Here is a 25,293-nt window from a genome sequence, read left to right as displayed (position 1 = left end):
AACTTCCCTAGTTTCCCCCCTCCGCTCCGTTTCGCTCTATGGACAGATCAGCAAACCTGGACACGGAGGAGCTCAAGGTAGGAAACCCGCCGGGTGCCGCCGTTATGGTTTGGGTTGGATCCCGCGCTGCGCGGGGCGGTGCGGGGCGGTGCGCGGGGGCTCCCGCAGCCGCGGGCGTGGGGGCGCGGAGATGGACGCGGTGGCCCCGCGGTGGGGGGAAGCGCTGGAGGGGCAGCCTTCGGAGCCCAGCGTCATAATGGTGTTAATAATGATGATGATGATGGTGGTGGTGGTGATGATGATGATGGTGCTCCCGGTGATGCACCAGCGCCCGGCGCCGCGGTGATTTCTCCCTGGGAGGAGGAGGCGGCGGACCTGCGGGTTTCCCGGCAGAAGTTGCCTCTGAAGCCTTCCTCGCCTGGGTACCTCCTCTTCTTCTTCCTCCTCCTCCTCCCCTCGCCAGCGGGAGCGAGGGGGAACCCACCCCCGCCACCCTTTCGCCGGTCCCCGGGAGCGGTGGGGGGGTGCGGGGCAGGGGGTTGCGAGTCGGGCCCCGGCTGCGGGGCCGCTGGAACAATAAAACTTTGCATTAGGACGGGGCGAGTGCGGGGATTTCCGCCCCCCTTCCTCCCCCCTTCCCTCCCCGGCCCTGCTCTGTCTCCCTCCCCGCCGAAGGAGCATGCCTGAGGGCGCTGAGCATGCTCCTTTGCGGGGATGGAGAGCCCCGAGTGAAACTGGGCTCTAATAATAATACTATATATATATATACACACCTATCTGTGGGGACACGACACGCCTCGCCGCGGGGGTGGCGGAGGTACCGCTCCACGGTTAAGGAGGCGACGGGAGAGGAAGGGGAAGATGAGCCTTCCTCCCCCCGCCGCAGGCACAGCCTGGCCCCGGGACACCCACTCGGGGCGCCGGCATCCCCGGGAGGGAAGGAGGGCTCTCCCTGGGGAGAGAAACTCCGGTGGGCACCGAAGTGCTGCCGCGGGCTCCTTCCCTGCTCTGCCAAGCCCCATCTGAAAGTACTCCAGCTCATTTGTGTGTGATAAATAGAATATATAGATTCACACTCGCACCCCCCCTCCCAGCCTTGCCGTGAGGGAAGACACACCAGAGCTGTAGCCCTGTTTGGGATTTGGGTGAGATGGAAGGGCAGGACGGTCGGAGAAGGTGGTAAAACAACCCCTCGCTGGAGAACCACTGGTCTTCGTAGCGCTTCAAGCAGTGCCTCAGCTGGAGAGCCCTCCTGCCTCAGCCTTACCAAGGTTTGCAGGAGGCAGCTGGTGTGGGGAAGGCAGGAGCCGAGTCTTCCAATTAAGGGAGGGAAAAAGTTTTAGTTCATAGAAACCTAGAATACAATGTTTTGGGTTGGAAGGGACCTTAAAGATCATAGAGTCCTAGATAGTCCATAGATCCTGCCGTGGGTAGGGATGCTTCCCACTAGACCAGGTTGCTCAAAGCCCCATCCAGCCTGGCCTTGGGCACCTCCAGGGCTGGGTCTTTATTGCAACGGACTCTTTTTAAAGGGTCTTGAAGGAAAATCTGTTTATGCTCAAAGGGGACGGCACTTTGCAAGGGATTGATTGTCCTTAGAGCCCGGGAGGCACGTCCCTCCGTGAGCGGGGCACCCAGCGCGGGGCTGGTGTAGAGAGGAAGGGGGGGCTCCCATTAATCTCTTTAATTAAGGCTAATGTTGCGGCGTGGACAGGCTGAGCGACCTTGAGCGCAGCAGCCGAGCTGGGAAGTGCCGCTGCTCCCAACCAGCAGCACTTGGTTGGGTTTTTTTTTTTCTTTTGTTCTTTTTTTTCCTTCTCATAAGAATGAGAAGAGCTTCAAAAAGAGGCATTTTTGCGGATGCCCTTAGGCTCTCCCGGGTGTCTGGCGGCGGGACGGGCAGCGGGACCCGCAGGGGCTGCTCCCCCCGAGGCCGGCAGGGGGCGGTGCGGGCCGCCCGCAGCCCCGCAGCCCCGCCGCCCGCGCTCTCCCGCCCCGGCCCCGCTCCCTACGGCTCTCACTCGCCGTTCTTGGGCTTTCCCGCAGTGCCGAGCCTCCAGCCGCATTCCCACCGGCAGGAATATCAAGGAGGGCAAAGCTCTCGGGGGTGTGTGGGGGGATAAAGCTGTTCCCGGCTGGTGGCATCGCTGTGGATGGGCAAGATGAAGAGCCGCTCCAAGAGTCGGGAAAAGCTTCCATCAGTTTCAGTGATTTCAGTGCTTCACTCTTCTCCCTTGGGCCAAAACGGTCCCTTGCCCCGGGGGTGACGGGATGGAGTTGGGGTGTACAGGCAGCTGTGGGTCTGAAGGTGTTGAGTGAGCTCAATCCCGAAGGTTTGTGTGAAAAATGTCCATATGGTAGCGGGTGTCAAAGCAGAACTCGCCGGGTATTTAATAAACAGGCTGGGCACTACCATCTTTCCTGATACTGGGTTTCCTCCATTATGACAAATGTATGCCAGCAAGCGCCAAAAAGAAGGATAACTTCCCTACTATGAGTCAAGTGTGCTGGCTCTAATGATAATATGCAATGATGGTACTGAAAATATACGTTATGCAGCATATAAAGCTTTTCTACATCTCAGACCAGGCACTAAATATAGATTTGAAATCTGTGTGTTATTTACTGCACCGATTGAAATGAATTCTGAAGGATATATATAATGGTGTATGATGAATATATGTTTTGAAAGGTCATTTTGTGAAAAACTGAACAGGTATCCTGTGTGCAACACCTGCTAATGAGGGTAGGTGTGCTTCCCCTTACTAGTCCGTGCACGAATTCCTGATGAAACGGATCAGTACTGAAAAAAAGAGGCTACTCTTCCAGAGATTTTGAGCTGTTCTGGTTTTCCTTTGATCTGTCTCATCTTCTGTCTCAGATGCATACGTGAACTTTCCTCTGACTTTTTAATTCACAAGCCTGCGGGGCTTTTGTTTTAAAGAAGTAGCACTGCAAACACAGACTAAGTGATTCTGTTGTAGTTGCACTGTAGTCTTGGCTTTAGTGTTGGGAAGCACTTTCTGTTACCTAAACTATACATTATTTCTTATACCTACATTTTGACATACATGAAACTGTATGGCTGTGTGAGTGTCATGTATTTTATAGGGCTTTGTAATTTGTATCTGGGTCTAAAATACGGCAAACTAACTTGCAAACTTTGCATTTAATGTATTCAAAACTTACGTTGATACATTTTTATTTAATTTTTGAAATTGTCTGAGTTTGGTTTGCAAAGAAGGGTGGAGAGGCCTTTGTGTTTGCTGGACTGCTGTTGACTTGTGATTTTCATTGGCCGTTACAGATAGTGTCCTTCACATTTGTCCAGTCGTTTGACATACGATTCCTTTAACATATGTTGTGACCACTTCTCTGATGTTTGTTTAGTAACTACAATTTGTGTATGGTTTCAGATAGCGAGAGAGAGTATTCCCTGTAGTCTGTGAAAAAACCACTACTTTTCAGGGGGAGAGTTGGTTTGTAATGGAACGTATGATAACAGTGATATTATTAGCATGACGGAATTAAAAACATCCTGGAAACCATTTCTTATTTACTTGAAGATGCTGGTTCAGTGAGAATTTTCTTTTCATTAGAATCCCACAATATTATTTTTACTAGGGTGTTTAAGTGTCTTGAAATTATCACTTTTAATTTGCAAAAAAATGTTAAACACTACAGTATTTCTGAATCATCTTGTAAACACTAGCTGGATTTCGTTATTCAGTTCATGAGAAAATATTTATAGTCTGTTTACAATTTTACATTTCCTGGTGATAGAAAACTACTTAACATCCGCATGAAACTGATCACACATGAGGTTTTGTGGTAATAGTCCTCCAATGCGATTTATGTAGTTTATGAAATGTTTGATAAAGAAATTCAAACAAGGAAATCACAAGAGTTTAAACAAGAAGTTGATTCAGTAGTTTTGTGGTCTTAAACACGTAAACCACTCCACTATTTAAATTAACAGGAGAACTAATACCCAGAAGAATCATGTAAATTTTTATATTTTTTTTTAAAAGAAGGAGCCAGAGAAACTCATGTGTTTGGTGTGGTGTGGGAGGACTTTTGATGAGACTAGGTAGGTGGTTATATTTCTGTTTTAAGTTAGTCATTCCATAATGAAAAGTATAGTACTCAATAACATTCCACATATTCTTATGAGAGTCTACTTCCATTTATTCATGTCTCTGCTGGGGACATGGACATCTTAGTGTGGATACTAAGGGATTTGTCTTTTTAATGCAAAAACTGCTCTCTGCTACCCTGCTCTATCTACGTCCCCCCAAGAAAGAGTCATGGTTTTCTAGACCCCTATCAGCAATACTCGATAAAGACCTTTGCATTCACAGTCAGAGGATTCAGCCTTGAAACCATTCTTTATGAAAGGTCAAGTTGAAATGCTTTTAAAGTAATATACATGCAAATTCCTTTTCTCTGTGTTCCTATTGTGGGATTTCCTCTCTGTCTCCCAATCTGTATAAGGACTAGGCATAGTCCAGGAGGCTGGAGAGAATTCTATGCATAAGATATAGTTGTTCAGCAGACATAGAAAAAAGGTCAAGCTACTGGCAGTGCTCTCAGTATACACTTTAGAAATCATTCCTGTACTATCATTACCAAGAAACAGCACTAACCTGTGGCTGAGCTTTTTGACATTGTACGCTACAGCTTTGCTAAGCTCAACACTCTTTAAATGGAAAATACATCAAAATCTGAAGGCTTGGTTAAAGGGGAAAAAAACATTTTATCTTCCTGTTCTCCATGGCTTTGGGGATAAATATTGTGTTTCCCTTTGCCACAGTATTCTGTACTTTAAAAAAATAGATGTAAGAGATTTACATAATGGTGGGCAACGCGTTTCTTTTTTGCTGAAATGGAAGAGGTCAGTGTGTGATGCTACTCCAAGTTGTTTCCGTAGGTTTGAATGCAAGACTTAGAGACAATGTATAACTTATGCTAGAACCTTTCAAAGATAAATCATCTAATGTGAAGACATATTTGGGAGTACCAGTCATGCTTTCTCACTATGCCCCTTAACCTTTTGGAGATTGATGTTACTTTCCCAGGTTCCTGATTAGGTCAGGACTGTTTGTAAGGCATTATGGCAGAAATGTCACAAGAAACTTTTCCTGTGAAATCATTTCACCTTGTGCTATTTTATGTAAACTTTGTAAATTCATGTCCAGCATAGTTGTTTCTACATCCTCCAAGGTTCTGTCATTCCAAAGGACAAAAATAAGGATTCAAATACACCAAAAAAAGCACACTGAGTTACGAATTAGACACTTTTCTCACTTCATAGTGAGAAAACTCCATAGACATGGAAGTTCGGGGGCCTGTCCATTGGGAAAATACTCTCATTTTCTTCTCTCTTCAATCAAAAGAAATGTGGAGAACGTGACAGAAGTTATACCATTGTCTTTATTTTGAATTAAATACTCCGTACATTTAAAGAGCTTACAGAAACCTACATAAAGTCCTGTTGTACTTTTGGCTACAGCCATATATAATGCCGTTGTAAAGCCAGAATTACTTAACAGCCCAAGAATGAAGGTTGGCATTTATCTACTAAGCCATCAGATCCTTTGCTAATTCTAAGATATTATGTGTTAACTCTTTGTTTCACAACAAAACCTTTCTTTTTGAAGCAAGATGTTGCGAGGTTGCTATCCACGGGCACTGGGGTTTGGTCCTTGTCTCAGGAAGGAATGTCTGTTGGTGAAGCCACAGCAGTGAGAGACAAGATGTGAGGCTTTCTTCTCGGTTAGTGTTACTGCAGCTAATCACACAAGGCCAGATTTGCTGAGGGTACTGAATAAGTCAAAGCAAGCTTGTGGTGTTCAACGACTTTAAGAAAAAAATCAGTGTTCTGTCTGTACCACCCGTCTTACACCGCTAGATAACACTTTAAGGAGGATTGTGTGATTTAACTGCTGTGCATTTGCACTGCTTGAATAGTACTACATGAGGACACAGTATCTTTCTGCAATTTTAAATTAGCAGTACTTTATTAAATCAGTGCAGTTACATCAGCAGAAGTACATCAGTGATATGTCTAAAAATCGGTGCCACAAGTAGTAGTGTGCCTCAGGCATAAAAATCTGGCCTTTAGCCATATTTCTCTGTTTTATCAGTCCTCTTCTGTTCACCTGGGCAGCGTGGTCTGGAATTTATAGGTTCCACCTTCCTGCTCCTACAACTCTTGCACAGACAAATTATGTTAGTAAACGGGTGCCGCCACTACTGAAAAATCACTTCCTTTCCAGTGTGTAAGAAGGTAATTGGGTAAATTTAATGAAAGCACATAAACTGAAAGCACAATTAATTTGAATTTGTGCTTTCTAAATGCATTGTTCTTTATGCCATGATCCTGAGTGAAAATGTAATGTTACAGCAGTATGGATTCTGCATACTATTTTAGGCTTTATCATCTGTATCAGGGTGGAAAGAGCACATTGTTGAACCAGATCCACGCAGGTATTTTTGCTATTTTTGCTCTTCAAGATCAATATTGATGATACTCTTACTTCTTAGTTATGTGGGTCGTTGTCTACTCAAAATTGTTCATAAGGTATTTTGAATTGGATTCAAGATAGGGGAAAAAATTGCTAACTTCATATTGAATACAAGCAATGCAATTGCCCCAGTTCGGCAGGGATGTGGCACAACAACTCTTTAAGATCAGTATAGGTCTGAATTCAGAAAGGCCTTTATAGAAAATCAATTTATTTTAAAATAGCAAAATTGTCTGATTGATTGGTACATTGATAGTTGGTATATTGTGGTGTGTAGGGACCCGTAGCTGAGAAAAAATGCTGTAAGCCACTGAAATTACAGGTAGCATTCTTTCCAAATTAATTTAATCAGTAATACTAAATTATATTCTTTCTAGATAAAGCTAGTCCACATGCATGAACTGCTCCATGAATGGCCTTGCCCCTTAACTAAGACAATTACATTAGAAGGTTTCATGTTTGCTAAACTTAAGAGTTGTATCTAATGAATGGCAAACATACCTAAACCAATCAAAACTAAAAGTAAAAAATCAATAGAGCCTTTTCTGCTTTATAAGCCAGTATGTTTCTGCACATAGATCAGAGGAGATGACAAAAGTTGAAAGGCAATCTAAAATTTCAGGAGTTACCTATAATAAAGAGGTGGAGAGCCAATTGAATTGAGCCTCGGCATCTGGATTTTACCTTGTGTTCAATTTAATGGCTTTTATTGGAAAGAGTGTTAAAACTGAACCAGGAAAGGTTCCAAGCCATCACACATCCAGCCTGCGTGCTGTGTGCTGGGAGGGGGCAGGACTGGGTGGCCCCTTCTCCGTTCTCTGTCTTTCCTGATTGCTCTTGCTGCTCCGGCATGAATGTGGTTTGGCTGTAAGTAGCTTTGGAAGTAGCCAAGCCATTAGTAGGCTCATTATGAGAGCTCCAACTCCCGTGTTCTCCAGGAACACTCATTATTGCCTTTAGGAGCTGCTACAAGGAAGGTGCCTACAGTGCAAGAGAGGCTCGGCCCAGGAAAGCAATCTGCGAGGACCCCACTTCACCCACCAGGCACTGAGCATCTGCAGGTGCCTCAGTTTTCCCTGGTAAAGCTTCTTAGGCACATCACTAATGCATTTGCTTGCATATTTCCCATCTGGACTGCGAGGACTATCTTAGGATTTATCCTGCTTAGGGGCATTGATATTCATCTACTAGATATGCTGAATTCTCCTGAGGACTGTGATCCAATGAGGGTGCTCAAATGATGAATTCCTTGCAAAAACGAGTTCAGCACATAACAGTAGACCCCCAATGGCTTTCACTTGATAAGTGGTCAAACAAGGTAAAAATGCCTGTGCCTTCCCCTTAATGGGAAAGATTTCTTTACTATTTGCTTAAACCACATATATTTTTAACAATAAGAGGTGTTTGTAGCACAACTTGAAGGGGTTGTTTCTGTTTTGAAGAAAAGATGGAGCCAGTTTTCTCTACTCGAAGTGATTGCTTGGTCATCATAGTCCAGCAGAACATTTAAGAATGTGAATCTCAATCCAGTAGAGAGTCTCCTGTCAAGGCTGTAATGCTTCAGGAGACACCTAAGATTTCAGTCTGCATCTTTTTTTTTTTTTTTTTTTTTTTTTTTGGTGGTAATTTGTCTTGGCTAATTCAGGAGTCTCCCTGCTGAGCAGGCTGGCTGTTGTAAATCCCATTCACTGGGTAATATATGTTTGAGGAACGAAGCTGGATGATCTATGCCCCAATAAACGACAGAGAGCATTTCAGAATGCATTACAATGAGACTGGAAGTATTTTTTTTCCAAGAACACTACTTAGTCTTAAAGCTGAAACTCGTGGCATCATTTATTATTTTCAGTAGTTTGAAAATTAGCTGTGAATAAGTACAAAGTGGGAGCCACTCACTATAAAAATACACTCCTCCAAAACAATACAAAATCCTAGTCCTCTGTGAAGTTTAGAAGAGTTCAGGCAAAAAAAAAGAAAAAAAGACAAAAATTGGGACTAAGATCCATCTGTGCTTTTGTTTCACTTGAGTCATCACCAACAGATGGCAAATACTCTGCAGAAATCACTCAGCTGAGTTATTCCAGTTTGTGGGGTACCTAAGGCATCTACCCTTAGTTCTAGCCTTATACTCTTTGTCAGAAATTCGGTTTTCCTCTCGGACAGATACCAGCACGCAGGCTTGTGCATGATTATGCCTACAGATCCAGTACCTGTTATGTAAATATTGATAATAATTATCTCCCCTTTAATTTCTTCTGAAACAATAGGTTTTAGTCCTACATCAAGACTGCCTAGCTGTGTCAAACTTTATGGGCGGTTGCAAAAATAGCTAGCAACAAGCTGGTATTGGCTGTCACTTCCCGTAGGACTCAGGCTGACATCTACTATTTCAGATATGCTTCAGTTTAGAAATATTCTACATGCCGTTTCCCAAGGACTTCTGCAGTTGAGCAGACATGAGATGAATGCAAAAGCTGTCTATCGTGTAGACTCATGTTCCCACTTAATCTTCATGCAGGGAAAATTGTAATTCCATTTCATCAATGTTTTATTAGATTTTCCTGAAAAAGTTGGCAGAAGAATATAATTCTTCAGAGACTAACAAGTTAGTTAGTGTGAGCTGTTTCCCCAATACTGGCATTGACATTCTCATTTCTGTAAGTATATCTTGTTTGCAGGGGAGCGAGATACTATTTTTAGAATTGATCTCATCGCTTCCTTTGGTTCTCCCCCAACTCATTATGAGGTGCAAGTGAGTATGTGATTGGAAAATGATCTATTTGCCCAGAAGAGACCTCTACCTAGTTAAGCTCCCTATTTTGTTCAGTATTAATTTAGATGAGGTAGATAATATTCACTGTACATGTAAATATGCCATCTACCCACTCTACCGAGACCACTTGTGCTATTGCTTAATAAAATTATGGGTATGTGAGTAGATGTCCCTGTGTCTCATGATAAAATTTCCATCCTGCTGCTGACAGGCATAAAACAGAAGGCACCTTCTGCCAAGGTGCTGTCTGTCCTATTGAACTTGGACTTTTGTAAGCTGTGATCAATGAATGAATGCATCTAGTAGGCAGCAAACTGTAGCACGATGAGCAGAGCAAAGAGGGAGGAGCGCCTAGGAAAGCTGCGCTGAAGCCCAGCACCTGGTACGTCAAGAATTATAGATTATCTTGAGTAAAATTCATTTCAGTTTTGGGCGTGAGCTGCTGCATCAGACTACAATGCTATTATTTTGTAAATAGCCACCCAGTGCTTACCAACACAGTTTTAGAATAGCCAAAGTGGAATGTAAAGATTTCAAGCCGTTGAGGAGGGCTGCATGGTGCAATAACAGATGACAGCGCAGTGATCCTGTGCTGGGCTGGTGGCAAACTGAATCCAAAGGGCTGCGTGGCCACTACACTATTGCTCATACTGATGCCTCACTGACATGTCTTATCATTCACAGATGCAGCACTAATTTTTTTAAAAAATTGGATAATTGACTGTTTTGTGTTAATATTACCATTCAGTAAATGATGTGTGTGGCATGTACCACACTTAAATGCGTGTGGAAAAAAAGAAAAAAAAGTGAAATTTCTTTCTCTAGGTGCTAGAAAACTCAAAATTTGTAGGAAGCACTTCTCTGCAGACATGGACTTGTGTAGGAGGTGATGGAAACAGAAAAATTTGAGGACCTACAAAAGCCTCTGGTGTTGCTATTGTCAGTATGAGCTGGATGGTCTTAAGACAAATAATGTCTTACTGTTGCAATGGAATGTTACCACCAAGTTGGTATGTGATGTGTTTTATATTTTTTTGATCGAAGTATAGGATCAAAACTTGCACATCTAGGCACTGCACATTTCCCCTAAGACTATAGTTGAAACCCATTTCACTTAAGTTTCACTGGATATTATTTTAGGGAAAACCTGTCGTCTTCTGTTGAACAGGTGTACTTTTCTGTTTCTCATAATGCCAGATAACTCTTTGTGCTACCTCACCCTTTAATAAAGAGCTAAAGATAATAGCAGAGACTAGCAATTACAGGTATCGATATTCTTTCCCTCTGTGGAGACGATAGCTTAAGTCTGCTCTTAAAACTAATAGACTTATATTTGTCTTATCATGATGCTGTGATTTTTCTTTAAAACGGAAGTCTACTTAAATTGAAATTTCTATGCCTCTGTGATGACATCTTTGTCTATGTGCATAAGATGACTCATTTACATTTTAAATTATGGATTTTTTAAATAATTCATCACAATGCCAAAATATTCTATAGCATAGATATGTAAATGCTTCCTGCACCTTCACGTGACTCCCCCTAGATAAAACCAGTAGAATGAAGAGGGAGGGAACAGGAGAGGATGACAAGATGCAGGTCTACTGGAAGAAGCCAGTAGCACAACATGAACTGAATGAAGGTGCTTTCCACTGCCTTACCCAAGTTGGTTGAATATAGTTCTGTGCTTTTCTCTCACCCCTTATCTGACCTGCCAGCAAGTTGCACAGATTGAGTGTGCTTAAATGTTCTAGCAATGACAAAGTGCAACAAAGTTTAATTGTAGGGGGCAGGAACAATTTTAAACCAGGATAAGGCAGCTGAATCAGCAGTAGTGCAGAGGTAGTAAGCTCTGCTGGAGAGCTGGTGGTGGGCAGCTGGAGCATCTTCCATTGGATCCCCACTCACAAACCAGAAGTGGGGAACCACAGTGTTAAGTGTCCCTTTTGCATAAAATGTTTTCCAGAGTGCATTGTAGGCCATGAGTTGCCACTATTCCCATTATTCCAGAATTTGGCCCAAGAATCATGGCATAAGGGCAGATGGTTGGTACACATTTGACACAAACTTCCTACTTGCTGCAGAAGGTTATGATGGGCTTTTTATCTTACTTCTTTTATTATTATTGTTAGATATGTCATTTACATAAAGAGGTTTAAAATTGCCTAAATGTTTTTTTCTTCTGATTTTGTAAACTAAAAAAAAAATAATAATTGTGAAAGTTTAGCTATGAAAAGAATATTTACTACATGAGGAAGTTAAATACCTATTTCCACTTCCGATAAAAGCCTGATTTCCCTTACCTTGCAAAGATTTGTTGTTCACTTATATGTATTTTTACCCCACTAACATAGAAATAATTGTTCTTTGTGAAAGAATTTATCTGAAACAGGTTTAAATGTAACTTTAGAGCACAAAGCATTAAACAAGAAAACAGAGTTAAACTTTTAAAACAATCAATTTTATTCTGCACACAGCAATTACTTCTGCTGTCAGCAGGAATAAAGTTTACTGCAGTTGGAAACTTGTAAAAAGTCAAACGTGTTCCCATAAAATGCTGTGTCAACTGCAAGTGAAGAGGGCCACACCTTCCAAGAACCAGGCATCTCCTTATTTTAGTATTAATAAGGTTTGTGTCCTAAACATCTGCTCAGATGTACTTAAAAAAATGTGATGTGAAATAAGAGAAGTAAATGCTATATTCCTATATGGAAAAAAATCCTGCATATTGACTTTCTGAACTGCCTCAGCCCGAATACATGGGATTCAGCTGTTCATTTCACAGGGAGCTGAGAGCTTCCTATATCCAAAAGTTGTACTGGTATTAATAGAGTATCTTTGTGATTGTTACTACACTTCAAAAAAACGAATAGTTTTAGCAGTACAAGTCATATCACAATGAAGTCTAATGATGGGCACAATCCTTGTTTTTTATTTAAAAAATAACTTCTGTGAACCTTTCAGGGGAAGAGGAGACAGGAGAAAGAACAACTACCTGTCTGCTCAATTTATTCTATTTTAATCTAGGGCCAATTAAATTAGTTTTACCTTTTTTTTTTTTTTTAATATACCTTTAAAAAACCATACATTTTAAAGGGAGGCAAAATTGTAATGCATCCCTCATATACAGTCTGTATCAGGATCAGTTTGATGGGTAGTTTGCTTTTATTGGTACCTTCTTCTGAAAAAACAAACGAGTGAAAAACCCAAAGCTGTAAATTTTCACAGGCCAAGGCTAAGAATGAGATGGCAGTGCTGTTTACCAGGATAAATCAGGTGCTACTAACAGAATTTCAATACTAGAGGTTAATAATATCATCATCAGTAGCTCTTGAAAGAGACCTGACTGCCTAAAGGCAACTTAATTTTAAACACTGAGACAAGTCAATCAGTATACACCTAAAAATATGCATTGAGGGATGTGGTTTGCATACATTACAGCCTTGTTTTTTCTTTCTAACCTGTGAGATCTTGAATTGTTTTGTTCACTTATTCAGGAACATAGGCACATGCGTATTTTTTTTTGTAGAGTGTGGGTCTGCTTGGTGCTGGTCACTGGGTATAGAAAAAGAGTTTCTAGGGGAAGGCAGGGCACAGCAAAATAGCCTTCCACTCATAATTCTGCACTTCCCATCCTAGTGTTAAAACATCCCTCTCATCAGGCTATTTGTCCAGTGATAGGGGAACGCTGATGAGTTCAAAATGTAAATGTCAGCTCAGCCAATGTACATTGGTTGTGGCCTGAGAGGTTAGAAGGTGGGCCCATTTGCCCATTTTGCAGTATGAGAGCTGCTAACCTGCAGTATTTAAAGTGGTTAAGGGCACAGTGCAAAGCAAAATGCAGAGATGTCAGTGAAGCTGTCTCAGAGCTCTTGGGAGCAGTACCCTGGATCATGACTAAATAGATGTTTCTGACCAAGTGCCAACAATTTTGGCAAGGCTGTGTGAAGGAATAAATCTATGGAAGGTAACTTCTTTTTTTTTTTTAAATTTAAATGCCTATTATGAGCTCCAAGTGTAATTTTATTTGTGTTTCATGGAACCCAGTGTCAATGATTAAGGGAGGAACGTGCTTTCACTTGACACTCTGTTACACTTTTTGCTCTGAGGATGCTATGATTAGATTTATTGTGTGAGTAAATATCCACATAGGCTGGTAGAGAATGTATTTCTGTTCATGGTCATAGGGTGAATTAAGAAAAGCATTATTTTCCAGACATCTGCTCTTATTATCCGCCTCAGAAAGAAAATAGTTGTGGACCTTCTAAGTCACGTGAAAGAATAAGATCTATGGAAGATAATATAGTTACCCATTGACTCCTGGAAAGCAGTACAGAAAACCTGATTTTAGGTGTGATTTAGAATGAATTCAGGAATGCTGTAGTTTTATAAAGGACATTGGTCTCGAAACTTTTCTGAACAGTCATTTTGAAAGACTTGTACTAACTAGGCCCAATAATTAATACTCCAGCAAAATATCAGTGAAGAAAAATAGTTGGTGGCAAAATACTATGTAATAGAATCATAGCATCATAGAATTATAGAATAGTTTGGGTTGGAAGGGGCCATTAATTGTCACCTAGTTCCAACCCACCTGCAATGAGCAGCGGCATATTCAACTAGATCAGGTTGCTCAGAGCCCTCTCCAACATGACCTCGAATGTTTCCCTGGGCCAGTGTTTCACCACTCTCATTGTAAAAATTTTCTTCCTTATGTCTAGTCTAAATCTTTCCTCTGTCAGTTTAAAACCATTACCCCTTGTCCTATTGCAACAGGCTGTACTAAAAAGTTTTCTTATAAGCCCACAATGTATCAGTTCTGGGTCTTCCTCCAGTTCTTCCATCTGTGGGATATATTTATACCCACCTGTAGAAGTAGCATGGAAGAAGGAGACCCACCTGAAGTGTCCATCAAGTAGGTCTTGCCTCTGCTGTGAATGAGGTTATGGTAAAGAGATGTATCTCTAAGTCATTGGCTGCCTTGCTTGCTTTTCGCCTCCACCACTGAAGCTTCTTTGGCACAGAAATTGACATTAAAGCTAATACATTGCATCACATTTTTAGGAAATTTAAAATTTGCTTCTGGGAAAGACTTTTGTTTCCTATCTTCTCTAAAAATGGCAAGATCTGCATAAGACATCTGCTTTATCTGCACAATTAGAAGGGAAGATCGTATGCTGTTTTCCAAATATGCAGAAAAAGACTTTCCTTCAATAGCTTACAGCTGACATGGATAAAGAGAACTGAACATAATAAGGGTAATACAAGGTCTTTGATTCTGCTTGGTTTTATTTTCCATTGCTTTTTTACCTTGCCTCTTCTATGTTAGCTTTGTGGCCATTCAGTATTTTTCTGAAAAACATCCCCAAAAAATATGGTTTTGCTGGCCAGTTTGCTGATACAGTGTAGTACATTAGCTGAACCAACACCATCTTTCTCTTGGAATTCTGCTCTCCTCTAAGTATAATTGTCTAACCCTTTTCTAATTGGTATATACATTAAAAAGTGTATATATGTGCATATAGATCCGTATGTGTGTACAGTATTTATAAGCCTGTATAATCTTTTTTTGCAAATTTTTTGTTTTTAAACTTCGTTATGACAGCAGTGCTTTGAAAGGTATGTTACTGTAGAATTAGTCTCTGTTGTTTTGCATCTGATTTTATGAGCACTCATCAGAACAATCTCATTAATTTCAGTAAAATGAGGAAAGTTTGGCTGAGATTTTTTGAGTAATATTCGTTTTCAAGATTTGAAAATATGAGCCCTGTATTGTGATATGATTGCAACAGAAGAAATATTCACAGAAACAGGTGAGAAAATTTTCTGATGTCGTGATCAGAGAGACAGGTACCAGATTTGTGCTCGTTGACCTTGTTGCTGTCTAGTGGCTTCCTTTTCTTCAAACCCTCATTAATGGCAGCAGAAGTTCAACCAACACACAGAGCCAGGGCAGCGTGTGTGTCTAATTACTGCAGCAGGGTGTGTGTGTGTGCTAATGGGCATTTTGTAGCCGAGAGCACAACAACAAAGACAATAGGCATCAGAATTAGGAGGTCTCAACAATAACGGGCAAGGACACCTTAGTTTCCAGTAACTGCCATAGTAATTAATCATTATGAGGATCTTTTGATTGAATCTTTCCTTGGCTGATGTTTTGTTGAAGAGGCAGAGGGCTTGGTTTCGGACCCACCTTGTGCTCGGCAGCCATGCCGGGGACAGAGTGACCCAGGCTTTGGGGAGGCATTGGAGGACACCAATGGTAGCAATCTCCTCCAGCAGTTTAGCACCCATGTATCTTCAGCTGGTTCTGAGGTTCTGAGGTCCTTCCCTTCTACATTGTAAAAGCAGCTCTGCTGAACAGACAGCGAGGTCTCAGGTATAGCCATGTCACCAAAAATACTCTTTCTGTCTTTGCACCGAGCCACTTGCAGTCTCTAATACAGCAAACAGAGATTTCCTTTCTCTTTCCTTCAGTTTCCAGCAAGAAAAGCAAGTGCTCTGCTTCAGCGAGTGAATCCACCCGTGCTTGTGATACATATACAGGCTGTGTGTGAGAATTATACCAACAATTACTGTTTAGGAGTGCTCTGCATGCAGATGCCACGCAGAGCATTGAAAATGTATCACATAGTTATGGGGAACACAATAGGAATCTTTCTGCGAGTGAAATAATTATATTTTAGCCACGTTGGAACCAAACAATCCAGCCAGCTCTAACTCTTTATTCACATGTAAAAAGATCATTTATGCATTGTAATGCACCCTTGTCCAAATAATTGTGCTGGAATATTGTATGAAAGTTTTTGAACAGCTCTGTAATAGCCACACTGTTGGATGACAGCAGTATCATTAGTAGCCTGCATAAGTATTTCTAACCATGTGCAAATTCATCTTTTATTCCATTGCAATTTATCACACAGTTTTCACTTTCTATGTATTTCAAGAGAAATTAACTGTACTTGAAATGCTTCCCAAGCCCAGTCAGCTCTGTGCATAGGTTAGACAATTTCATGTCGGTGTAAGGTGGACGTGTCACCACGCGCCGTTCCAAGGCCCACATTTGCAGAACAGTGCTGGAAGACAGGTTCAGAGGAGAACCACAACTTGGGGAAGGTTGTTGTTCGAGGTCTTTTTGTCTGGTGAGGAGCAGTGCTGGGTAAGGCACCTGGAGGCAGCTCTCAAAGGTCTCTGGTGTGCCCATCTGAAACACTTTTCATGAGGTCCTTCAGGAAAGGTTCTTAAAACCTTTAAGCATAAAGATCCTCTCATGAACAGTAACTGAATAAAAGAGAGGACATATATAATCAGCATCACTTCTCCAGGAATGCAAATTGAAGAAAATATTGCTAAATACTTGTCCTGTCTTTACACGGTGTCCCCAGTCATCCTCCAACAATAATCCATTATTTGTCCAATCTGCTGTGACTGTTTTTGTGGTCTTAAATAACAGAACAACACTGCTTCTAACTCCTGCACTAGCTCCAATGTCTTGAAACAGGAACAGCTTGAAAAATACTTCCTAGTGAAAGTCTGAATGAGCTTGGCCTGTTGAATTTAACAAGCAAACAAAAAAATGAGACTTGACTTGATAGAATGCAGAGTAACTTCCGATGCGGGTAAAGGACTAATGCATATTAAAGGGCTTCAGGAAAGTGGAGAAGGGCATGATATGTGCTCAGGGCATGAACGCAAACATATCCCCACCAGGCACACCAATTTATTAAAGGCAGTGTGATTAGCTGTTGGTGTAAAGTTACCGGGAAAGAGATGAATTGTCAGTCCCTTGATGTTTACAGGTGGAGACTGAATGCCTTTCAAGAGGATATGCCTAAGGCAGTCATAAATTATGCTTTAGTCTAATTTATGTTACCAGCTTAATATGAGTAAATAAGGCAAATGGGTGAAATAAACCTGTGACATTGAGAATAATCCAATTGTTCCTTTAGACATTAAATATCTGGAAAAATGGAGTGATCTCAAAGTCTCTGACTGAAACATTAACAAAATGAAGCGATGTTTGCAAGTGCCATAAGCACATTTTCAAATGGGCTGTGGACTTTTTTAGTAGGTACGTGCCGAGTAATTAATTTTCTCCCTTTTTATTTTGGCCAAGGTTTTGTGGAAGAGATATGCTGCATTTTTGAAAGCAGTGTAGCCATCCCAAAATCAGCAGAATGTTCTATAGCACCTTTCACGGGTGCATGTGTATAGTATACAAATAGCAACCATGGCTTGAATTTGATTGCATCTGTTGTGAAGCCCAAATTCCTGCTGACTTTTTCAAAAGAATTCAGTTGCACAAAGACTTAAAAAATAGATCTGTAGGACATTCCTTTGTAAAAAAAGACAGTGCATCTTTCACTTGGACAATCAAACCCCCTCTCCTTCTAGAATCTAATAGAAAGTATTTTCAAATAGTAATAGTATTCGAGGCAGAAATCCACAGCACCATATCTGCTTTCTGAAAATATAATTTAGGAGTTGTAATATATTCCCTAATTAAAAATATCATGCACGGTAGTGATTTTATTATTCATTTATTATTTGGACCATTGAACTAATCTGAAGAAAAGCAGCATTCTTAGGGGCACAAGTGAAGACATTTCCTTTCTATTTTTACAAACAAATAATTTGGTTTCCAGAAAAAGGACAATATATTTTTTTTGTTTGAAAAATAACAATTTACTATGCTTTGCTATACATTTAATGTTAGACTTTAGCTAAATACAGTTTACGTTTCTTGTCTGAAGGAACTTAACAGGATTACTTTCATGGCTTTTTTTTTTTTTTGTGTGTGTGGTTGGACTTGATGACCTCAAAGGTCCCTTCCAACTATGAAGTTTCTGTGATTCTGTGAAATAGGAGACTTACCAAATAGGAGAATAACCAAAATAAATACCATGTATAAAATCTTAATATTTTTAACTGTAAGAGTAAAGATAATTTGAAATGAAATAATTTGAAAGAAATTAGAGCACATAAAGCTTTAAAAACAGAACCAGTTGCTGCACCAAGACTACAAATATAAATTTTTGGTTGACATGTATTACAAGTTTTTGTCCGTGTCAATGACGAGCAGAGTCAAGCTGCTACAGATTCAAGCTGAAGAGACTTGACTCCGAAGCTCAGGCTGCAGGTCCCAGTTCAATCCCTGTGGATGGTTCAAAGGCATAAATTAACAGATTCTTCTACATGTGAGAATATACTGGTGATTACTATATAATATATAAAATACACTAATACTTTCCAAAAAGTTGTCCTTTTTTCAATCATCACACTAAATTATAAAGGACAAGGATTTATTTCTTTTAATTTTATTACATTGACCTTATATTTTCCAGGAAAAAAAAGACATTTTTCCAGATAATGCTTTTGAATATTCATGGCTTATTCACTACACATCTTTTATCTAAAACTTCTTTATCTCTGCTTTCCAACACCCTGAAATCAAGAACTCATAAATCTTTTTGTGTAGTAAACACATGCAGTCCATTTTTAGTTTCTTATTAAATTGGTATAGAGTAAAAAATTTGAGATTCAGCACAAATAGTTTAGAAAACTGAAGTCTGAACCCTAGAACTGAGCAATGCTGCAGTGACACCTGAGTGATCACCTTTCCTGTGTAGATTTCCATATACTGAATTTCTTTATGCTTTTCTAGACTCAAAAGAAAACATCAGTATATGTATGTTCTCAAATATCTTTCTTTTGGAAAGTAACACTATTTGTATTGTAAAAATTTTTGCTCAATTCATTTTATTTTATGTTTTTGTTGTGCCATAAGTGATGAGTTTTATAATATAACCAAATTTATAATTAAGTTTATGTAACTGAGTTGTAATTTTGATTCTGTCTAGCTGAAACCAATGCAAGTTCCAAACTAATTGTTTGACTCATGGCAAGGCATTGTATTCAACAAATGCAGCATAAAATGTAAGGATTATGTAGACAAAGCTCAAAGATAAACTCAGTGTTCCAGTCTGCTGACAAAACTTGCTTGTTGGTCTTCAAATTCTGGGCAGTTACACTTCAGTAACTCCCTTTTACATCACAGAATGTATCTGGAGTATTACACAGCATTTCTAAATTTTCTATCAAACTCAACACAGAAATGATATTGCCCTTTTATTTGCTGAGTGGTGTCTCACACAGAAGTAGTAAGATGCAGAGAGAAGATAGCCTGAAGCCCTGGAGCCCAGGACAGGGTTATGGCCTATAAGGGTTTTGGTTTTTCTCAGCATGAGTTTGCTAATTCACATCTTAATTGGTGTTCACGTATCATCACTTTGTCATTACAAATCCAGTTACTGCATTCAAGCACAATATTAGGAAAATTATCTCACCGTACTTTCTGTACCCTGGCACAGGGTACTCTTTCTCTCTCTAAAAAGAAAAAGAAAATAAATTTAAAAGTAAGCCCATGCAATACTGGAGTGGAAATGCCAGTCATAAAAGGCTATGCGTATACATGTGTACTAAAATTTTTTGTAGTTTGTGTGCTAATAAAATTAAATAAGGAACTTCTGTACATATCTCTTAAATCCATTACTAAATACACATTTACCTGTGGAGGAAACCAGATTAAGCCATTTAGTTTTGTCTAACATTAGGTCATAAACAGCAATTATTTTTCCCTTCATGGTAAAGTAGCTTAATCCATTAATCCTTATGCAAAATGTAAATGTTTATATTAGACAATTAAAACAAGGCTTTGTTGTGCTCTTGTTCTCTTTCAATATACACCTGATTTATTATTCAATACATTTTGTCTTTCAGATATTTTCTTTCTGCACTATAACTCTGCTGCTTGAAAATCCAGATGTATGTTCTAGATGATTCTAGGGAAAACCAAGTTTTCTTCTGGCTGGAAATTTTAAGCAAGTGTTTATTACCTTCTAATCTGAATTTCTATCTATTTTGGATTTGTCTAATGGAATAACTAAATGTTATTGGTTGAAGGTTTATTGTTATTCCTTATACTAGCAGCCAAAATATGTTAATTGCAATCATACCAACATTAAGCCCCCCAAAATGCAGAATTGTGGTGGGAACTAGTACATCAGTGCAGTAATGTGAAAAATTCTTGCATTATACTTACCAAACCAAAGGAAGCCAGGGATAATCATCTCAGAATGGTGTATGACGTGTTCTTTTATATAAAGTGAAAACGGATGGGGGCATGTCTGCAAGCACTTTGGAGGAGAGGTTTAAGATCTAAAACAATCTCGTTAATTGGTGATTTGGTCTGAAAAGCAGGATGCAGTTCAAGCAGGACAAATGCAAATTACTGCACTTCAGTAAGAATAATCAGCTGAGCAATGAAAGATAGAAACTGGCTAGCTAGGCAAAAGTTGCAGAAAAAAAATAAAATTGGGATGTTTTATTGAAGGGAACACCAGTTGCCAAATTCACATTGTTGTGAGGGGGGAAAAAAAAAAAGAAAAAGGAAAAATAACCCAAACATCTGGTATCCTGGTTTGAGTTATTGCATTTCAAAGAAAATACTGACCAGCTGAAGCGAGTGTAGAGAAAAGTATGGAGAGTGATCAGAGGTCTAGAAAACATGACCCGAGGAGGAAGGAAATAATTTGTTACCTTCATCCAATGACAAGAAGTAATGAGATAATGTTGCAACGAGGATTTGTAGACTTTAGGAAATATTTTCTAACTAAGAGCTGGGATAGACTAAAGAGAGCTGTTGTGGAATATTTATCACTGGAGATTTTTATGAGTGGGCTACACAAAGGCCTGTGAGGATGATTTTGGTGCAGTTGATACTGACTTAAGGGGAAAAAATATGCTTTACTTCAAGTTCTATTTTGTATGATTAGTAAATATGGGTATTCCAGCATGGGATGACATGAAAGAGAATAATCTTAAAAAGAAGCAAACAAAACCTACTAGTTCAAAATACTTACATGCTTTTTGGTTTAAGTATTTATTTTTTTTTTAAATTATGGCCCTCTTTGAATAACTTCTCCTTTCATACTATGTAATTCAGCTTCCACTTTGCCAGTTAAACTGACATAAATGCCACCACAAGTTTTTCCTACACAGCCCGTGCTGCATGATAGGAACTGCCCAAAGACATCTATAAAGGCATTACTTTATCTTCCCTTATATTTCTCCTTAAAACTTACCATGGCTCTGAGGCTTACCCAGTCTTCAGCAAGTTACACCCTTGGAATGTTGTAAGAAAAATTGTTATTTTGTGGTTTCCATGGGGAGAACCTTTTTTTTCTTTTTTTCTTTTCTGTTTCTGCATTTATTACTTGCAGCACAACAATATGTCTTTAGATGTATGAAGAATATGAGAAATCTCTCAAAATACTGTCTCCCAGGCCAAATGCCAATGTTCCACAGGAATGCCCACTGCTTTTATCAATATTGCTATAAAATCCAAGTCTCAGCTCACCTCAGTTTGTTTCTGTCAGCTGATTTATGTTTCTAGTCAAAATGTATTGAAAGCAGAAAATGGAGCTGAATGCCTTCAAATGAAGTGGAGTACAAATTGAAACTCTGAACATAGGAAAACCTTTCTAATCTTACAGTTTCCTTGAGACTGTATTACTTCAACATTTTATTCTTCCTTGAATGTTTTTTCAGCCGCCTTTGTTTTCTTGCCACTTTAGATGGAAGTCTGTTTCTTTGGCAAGATTGCCTTGGGAAATTGCATTTTCATAGACTCTACTGCAATGTGCTCGAATGATGCTTCAATCGAAGATTGCCTATAATTTACAATTGTGAAAATTCTACAGAAATGAAACAAATGAAGGGAATTTCTCTTCTTCAGTCTCTCAGATCCAGAACTGACATCTAAACCAATCCTCTCCACTTCTTTATTGCTCTCTGTTCTCTCAAGCTCACTGTGGCTCTTCTATCCTTACGCTGTACATGTCTGAAACCAGAACTGCAGCCCAGTACTGTGCCTGCCTTGCACCACCCACCCACCTCACATTTTCCCTATTTTCTGCATCCTCTCTCTCCCTGTGTGCTCAGGAAGGAGAGGAGGTCCTAGAACTGAGTCCCACGCGTGTCACTATCTCCCATGATCACTCTTTCCGTATTTTGTCCCAGGTACAACTTCTTCCCCACAGCTGTGATAAATCCCTAGGCAGAGAAAATATGCTTGTCCAGTAAGCCTATCTAGACAACATGAGTTTTAGAAGCACATTTCTGGGGAAAAAAAAAAAAAAAGTGGAAAGAAATAAGGAAAAAAAATGGGTCACACGATTTGCTGATGCAGTGTAGGACTTCTGTGTTATATCACACCCTCTTGCTGTCTCTAGCAGGAAGCCAAATACATTTTGCTTCCTGAGGTAGTGGGAGTACGGTATCAAGGAAAGAAAAGGAGAGGAACCTTTCATAACACAGTTCCTCTTTTACGGAAGTCATGAATTAAAACGCTCCACAAGGCTGAATTTCTCATTCGTGGCCTCTGTTCCCCACAGATGGATGAAAAGTGGATAATTATAAGTGAGGAAGTCAGAAGACCTGGTGCTGTAAGTACCATCGCTGTGAGTCATGAGCCTCAAGCAAATTTCTTTGTGGAAACTTGGTGTATCTTACTCTATCAATGAGGTTATTCATTCCACAACAGTAATCAGCAGCACATTGGGTGAGGCTTGTTCCATATATATTCTTCCCTGGTACAGAAGAAGATGATGTCAGCATAGAGGCACCTTTCTTTGACTTTGCAGACTACTTTAACTGGTGGTATCTATTAGACCTTCTTTTCAGACATATAGAAATGGTGAGAGATTGGAGAATGTCTCTGACAGAGCATCAAGCTTGACTTCAGAAGAAGTTCTTTCATTAAAGGGGAGCTGATGAGCAGGCCCATTATCACAAGCAATCTGCCCCCTCTGGCTACTTAAATGTAATTTGCCATGTGGTTGAAAACTTATCATCTGCTAGAAACTGATTTGTTTTAATTTTTTTATTATTTTTTGGAACGGACTGGCATATTTCTTTCCACAGTCACAGATATTAAATGAGAATTTTGTGGCATGTATCCAAGTTCAAAAAATACCCAATTCCTAGCCCATGAGAAATATTTTTCTCCTCTACTGGAGAAGGACTGAGTGCTCTTCAGTTTATAACCTCCTTGGATGTTTTGGGCTGTCTATAATTTTATCCCCAAGCTTGTCTGACTCAAAAGCATCACCCTGGCTTGTGGTCCCAAAACCATAAATTTCTTGAGTATGATGGAGGTATCAGTACTGACTCTATAGTACTAATCAATACAACTACTCACTTAAAGAGATAGAAAGATCCTTTCTTTCACCCTATTCAGTCTTTCTAATTTAGTTGTAGAGTGTTTGATTATCTTGCCCTTTCTGGTACTCTGGAGTGCTAAGGTGCATTGCATTCTTCCACTGAGGATTTTTAAACCCAGTTGTAGTTCCTTGTACAAAACCCACACATTTTTCATGATGCCCATATGTCAAAGTTTTTGAAATTATTCTCACAGTTTACAATATTTTTGTGTTTCTCTGTGATTGTTTCCATGTAATTTGCTAACACAAGACAAATGACAGTGACAAAGATTATTTCACAAATGGTACACCTTACTTCTCTAGCCATTCTCTCTTTTGTGTAGTTCCCCCCCATTTTTAGACTGTAGACAGATTGTTGAGGAAGACAGGGAGAAAAAAGCCACAACTTTGCAGACCTTTTTCCCTGTATAAGAACAGATTTGGTTAGTTTGTTTGTTTTTTGGCTAAGGCAGATATTGACTGACATTCACTGTTGGCTTATTGGTATATCTGGAGCATCAGAAGCTCCACACAACCAGGCAGCTGCAGGGCAGGAACACTTGAGCAACAGTGAGCAGTTTGACTTTTGTGTCAAACAGCTCATTGACTGCATAACTCAAGAAAGCCCGTGGAATATATGACTGTACAACCATGGAGTTGAAAATTCGTGAAAGTGTAAAAGACAGCAAATTGCAGAATTCTAAGAACTTCCAGCGTTAAAATATTTTCTAGAGATTACAAATTACTGTCAAAGAAATTTCTTTTGTCTTATTTAGAAACAAAATATTATAGCTTTTATTTAGTTGTATAGTCAAATATTTATTCACCTAATGCATAATTTATAGGAGAAAGAGGAAGTAAAGAGATGAAACTAAATAGGTTGGAGTATGTATATAATATGAGTTGTGTGGAAAGAGATGAAAAAGGCTGTTTTTCCCACCATTAGTGATAGAATAAGATTATCTTAACCAGGAAGACAAATTTAGTCAATGATACTCGCACAAAAATTAACAAAGAAAAAATTGATTTTACAATAAATAAAATGATTCGACTGACCCACTCTAATTTAGATTCCTCAATAAAATAAAATTAGGAAGCTGCAGAATAGCATGAATTCCTTAGTAACCATCTTACTATGCTTAGAATAAAGTAAATGGCCAGCTAATAAAAAATTGTCTACTCTCCTATTCTTTAAAGAAGGTGCTTTTAGTTCATCAGCATGTCTTAAGCCTATAGGAGTACTTGCAAAATGACTAGAAAACTTTTAGCTAGAATGCTTGCATATATTCCATTACTTTGGATTTGGCGATTGCTTCAATTATTATTCTTGTTATAATTTTCAATGTAAAATATAATCTGGTAAATGTTGTCTGCCGAATGTTACTGAAAGCTTAACTGTATCTCCTTTTCAGTTTGTTCAGTCACTGGTGAGACATCTCATTATGGTGTCTTTTGTTAGATTTAGAACAGAAAATGACTGACATTAAATGGCAGAAGTATTTTGTAAAAGATCTTAAGAGTTTGCACTTGTGTTTTTAACGCAACCGAGTCAAAAAATAGTCAAAAAAACTTGTTCGATGTTCACTTAGAGTTAAAATTCTAAGACTGCAACACCCCAAATCCTAAACAGCTCAAAACTTCAGTCTCTAATTTGTTCTCAGTGAAGTTCTTTCTGTGGGAACACTGCTGATAAATTAATTGACTCCTTTGAACTATGGTATGTCCAGTGACA

General features: G+C 39.6%; 1 protein-coding gene across 3 annotated transcripts in view; it reads left to right on the top strand.

Moving 5' to 3' along the window:
* SGCZ (sarcoglycan zeta) overlaps positions 1–25,293 on the top strand; it is a 425,770-nt gene continuing 400,477 nt past the window's right edge. For all 3 annotated transcript variants that reach the window (XM_014945657.1, XM_014945659.1, XM_014945658.1), the window contains exon 1: positions 1–77. In XM_014945657.1, coding sequence (XP_014801143.1) covers positions 39–77 — 39 coding nt within the window. In that variant the 5' untranslated portion in view covers positions 1–38. The remainder of the gene's footprint in view (positions 78–25,293) is intronic.

The sequence above is a fragment of the Calidris pugnax genome, unplaced genomic scaffold (assembly GCF_001431845.1).
Source record: "Calidris pugnax isolate Ruff unplaced genomic scaffold, ASM143184v1 scaffold58, whole genome shotgun sequence".
In the NCBI taxonomy this organism is placed as follows: domain Eukaryota; kingdom Metazoa; phylum Chordata; class Aves; order Charadriiformes; family Scolopacidae; genus Calidris; species Calidris pugnax.
The sequence above is the reverse complement of the archived record's forward strand: the minus strand, read 5'-3'. Positions and strand labels throughout refer to the sequence as shown.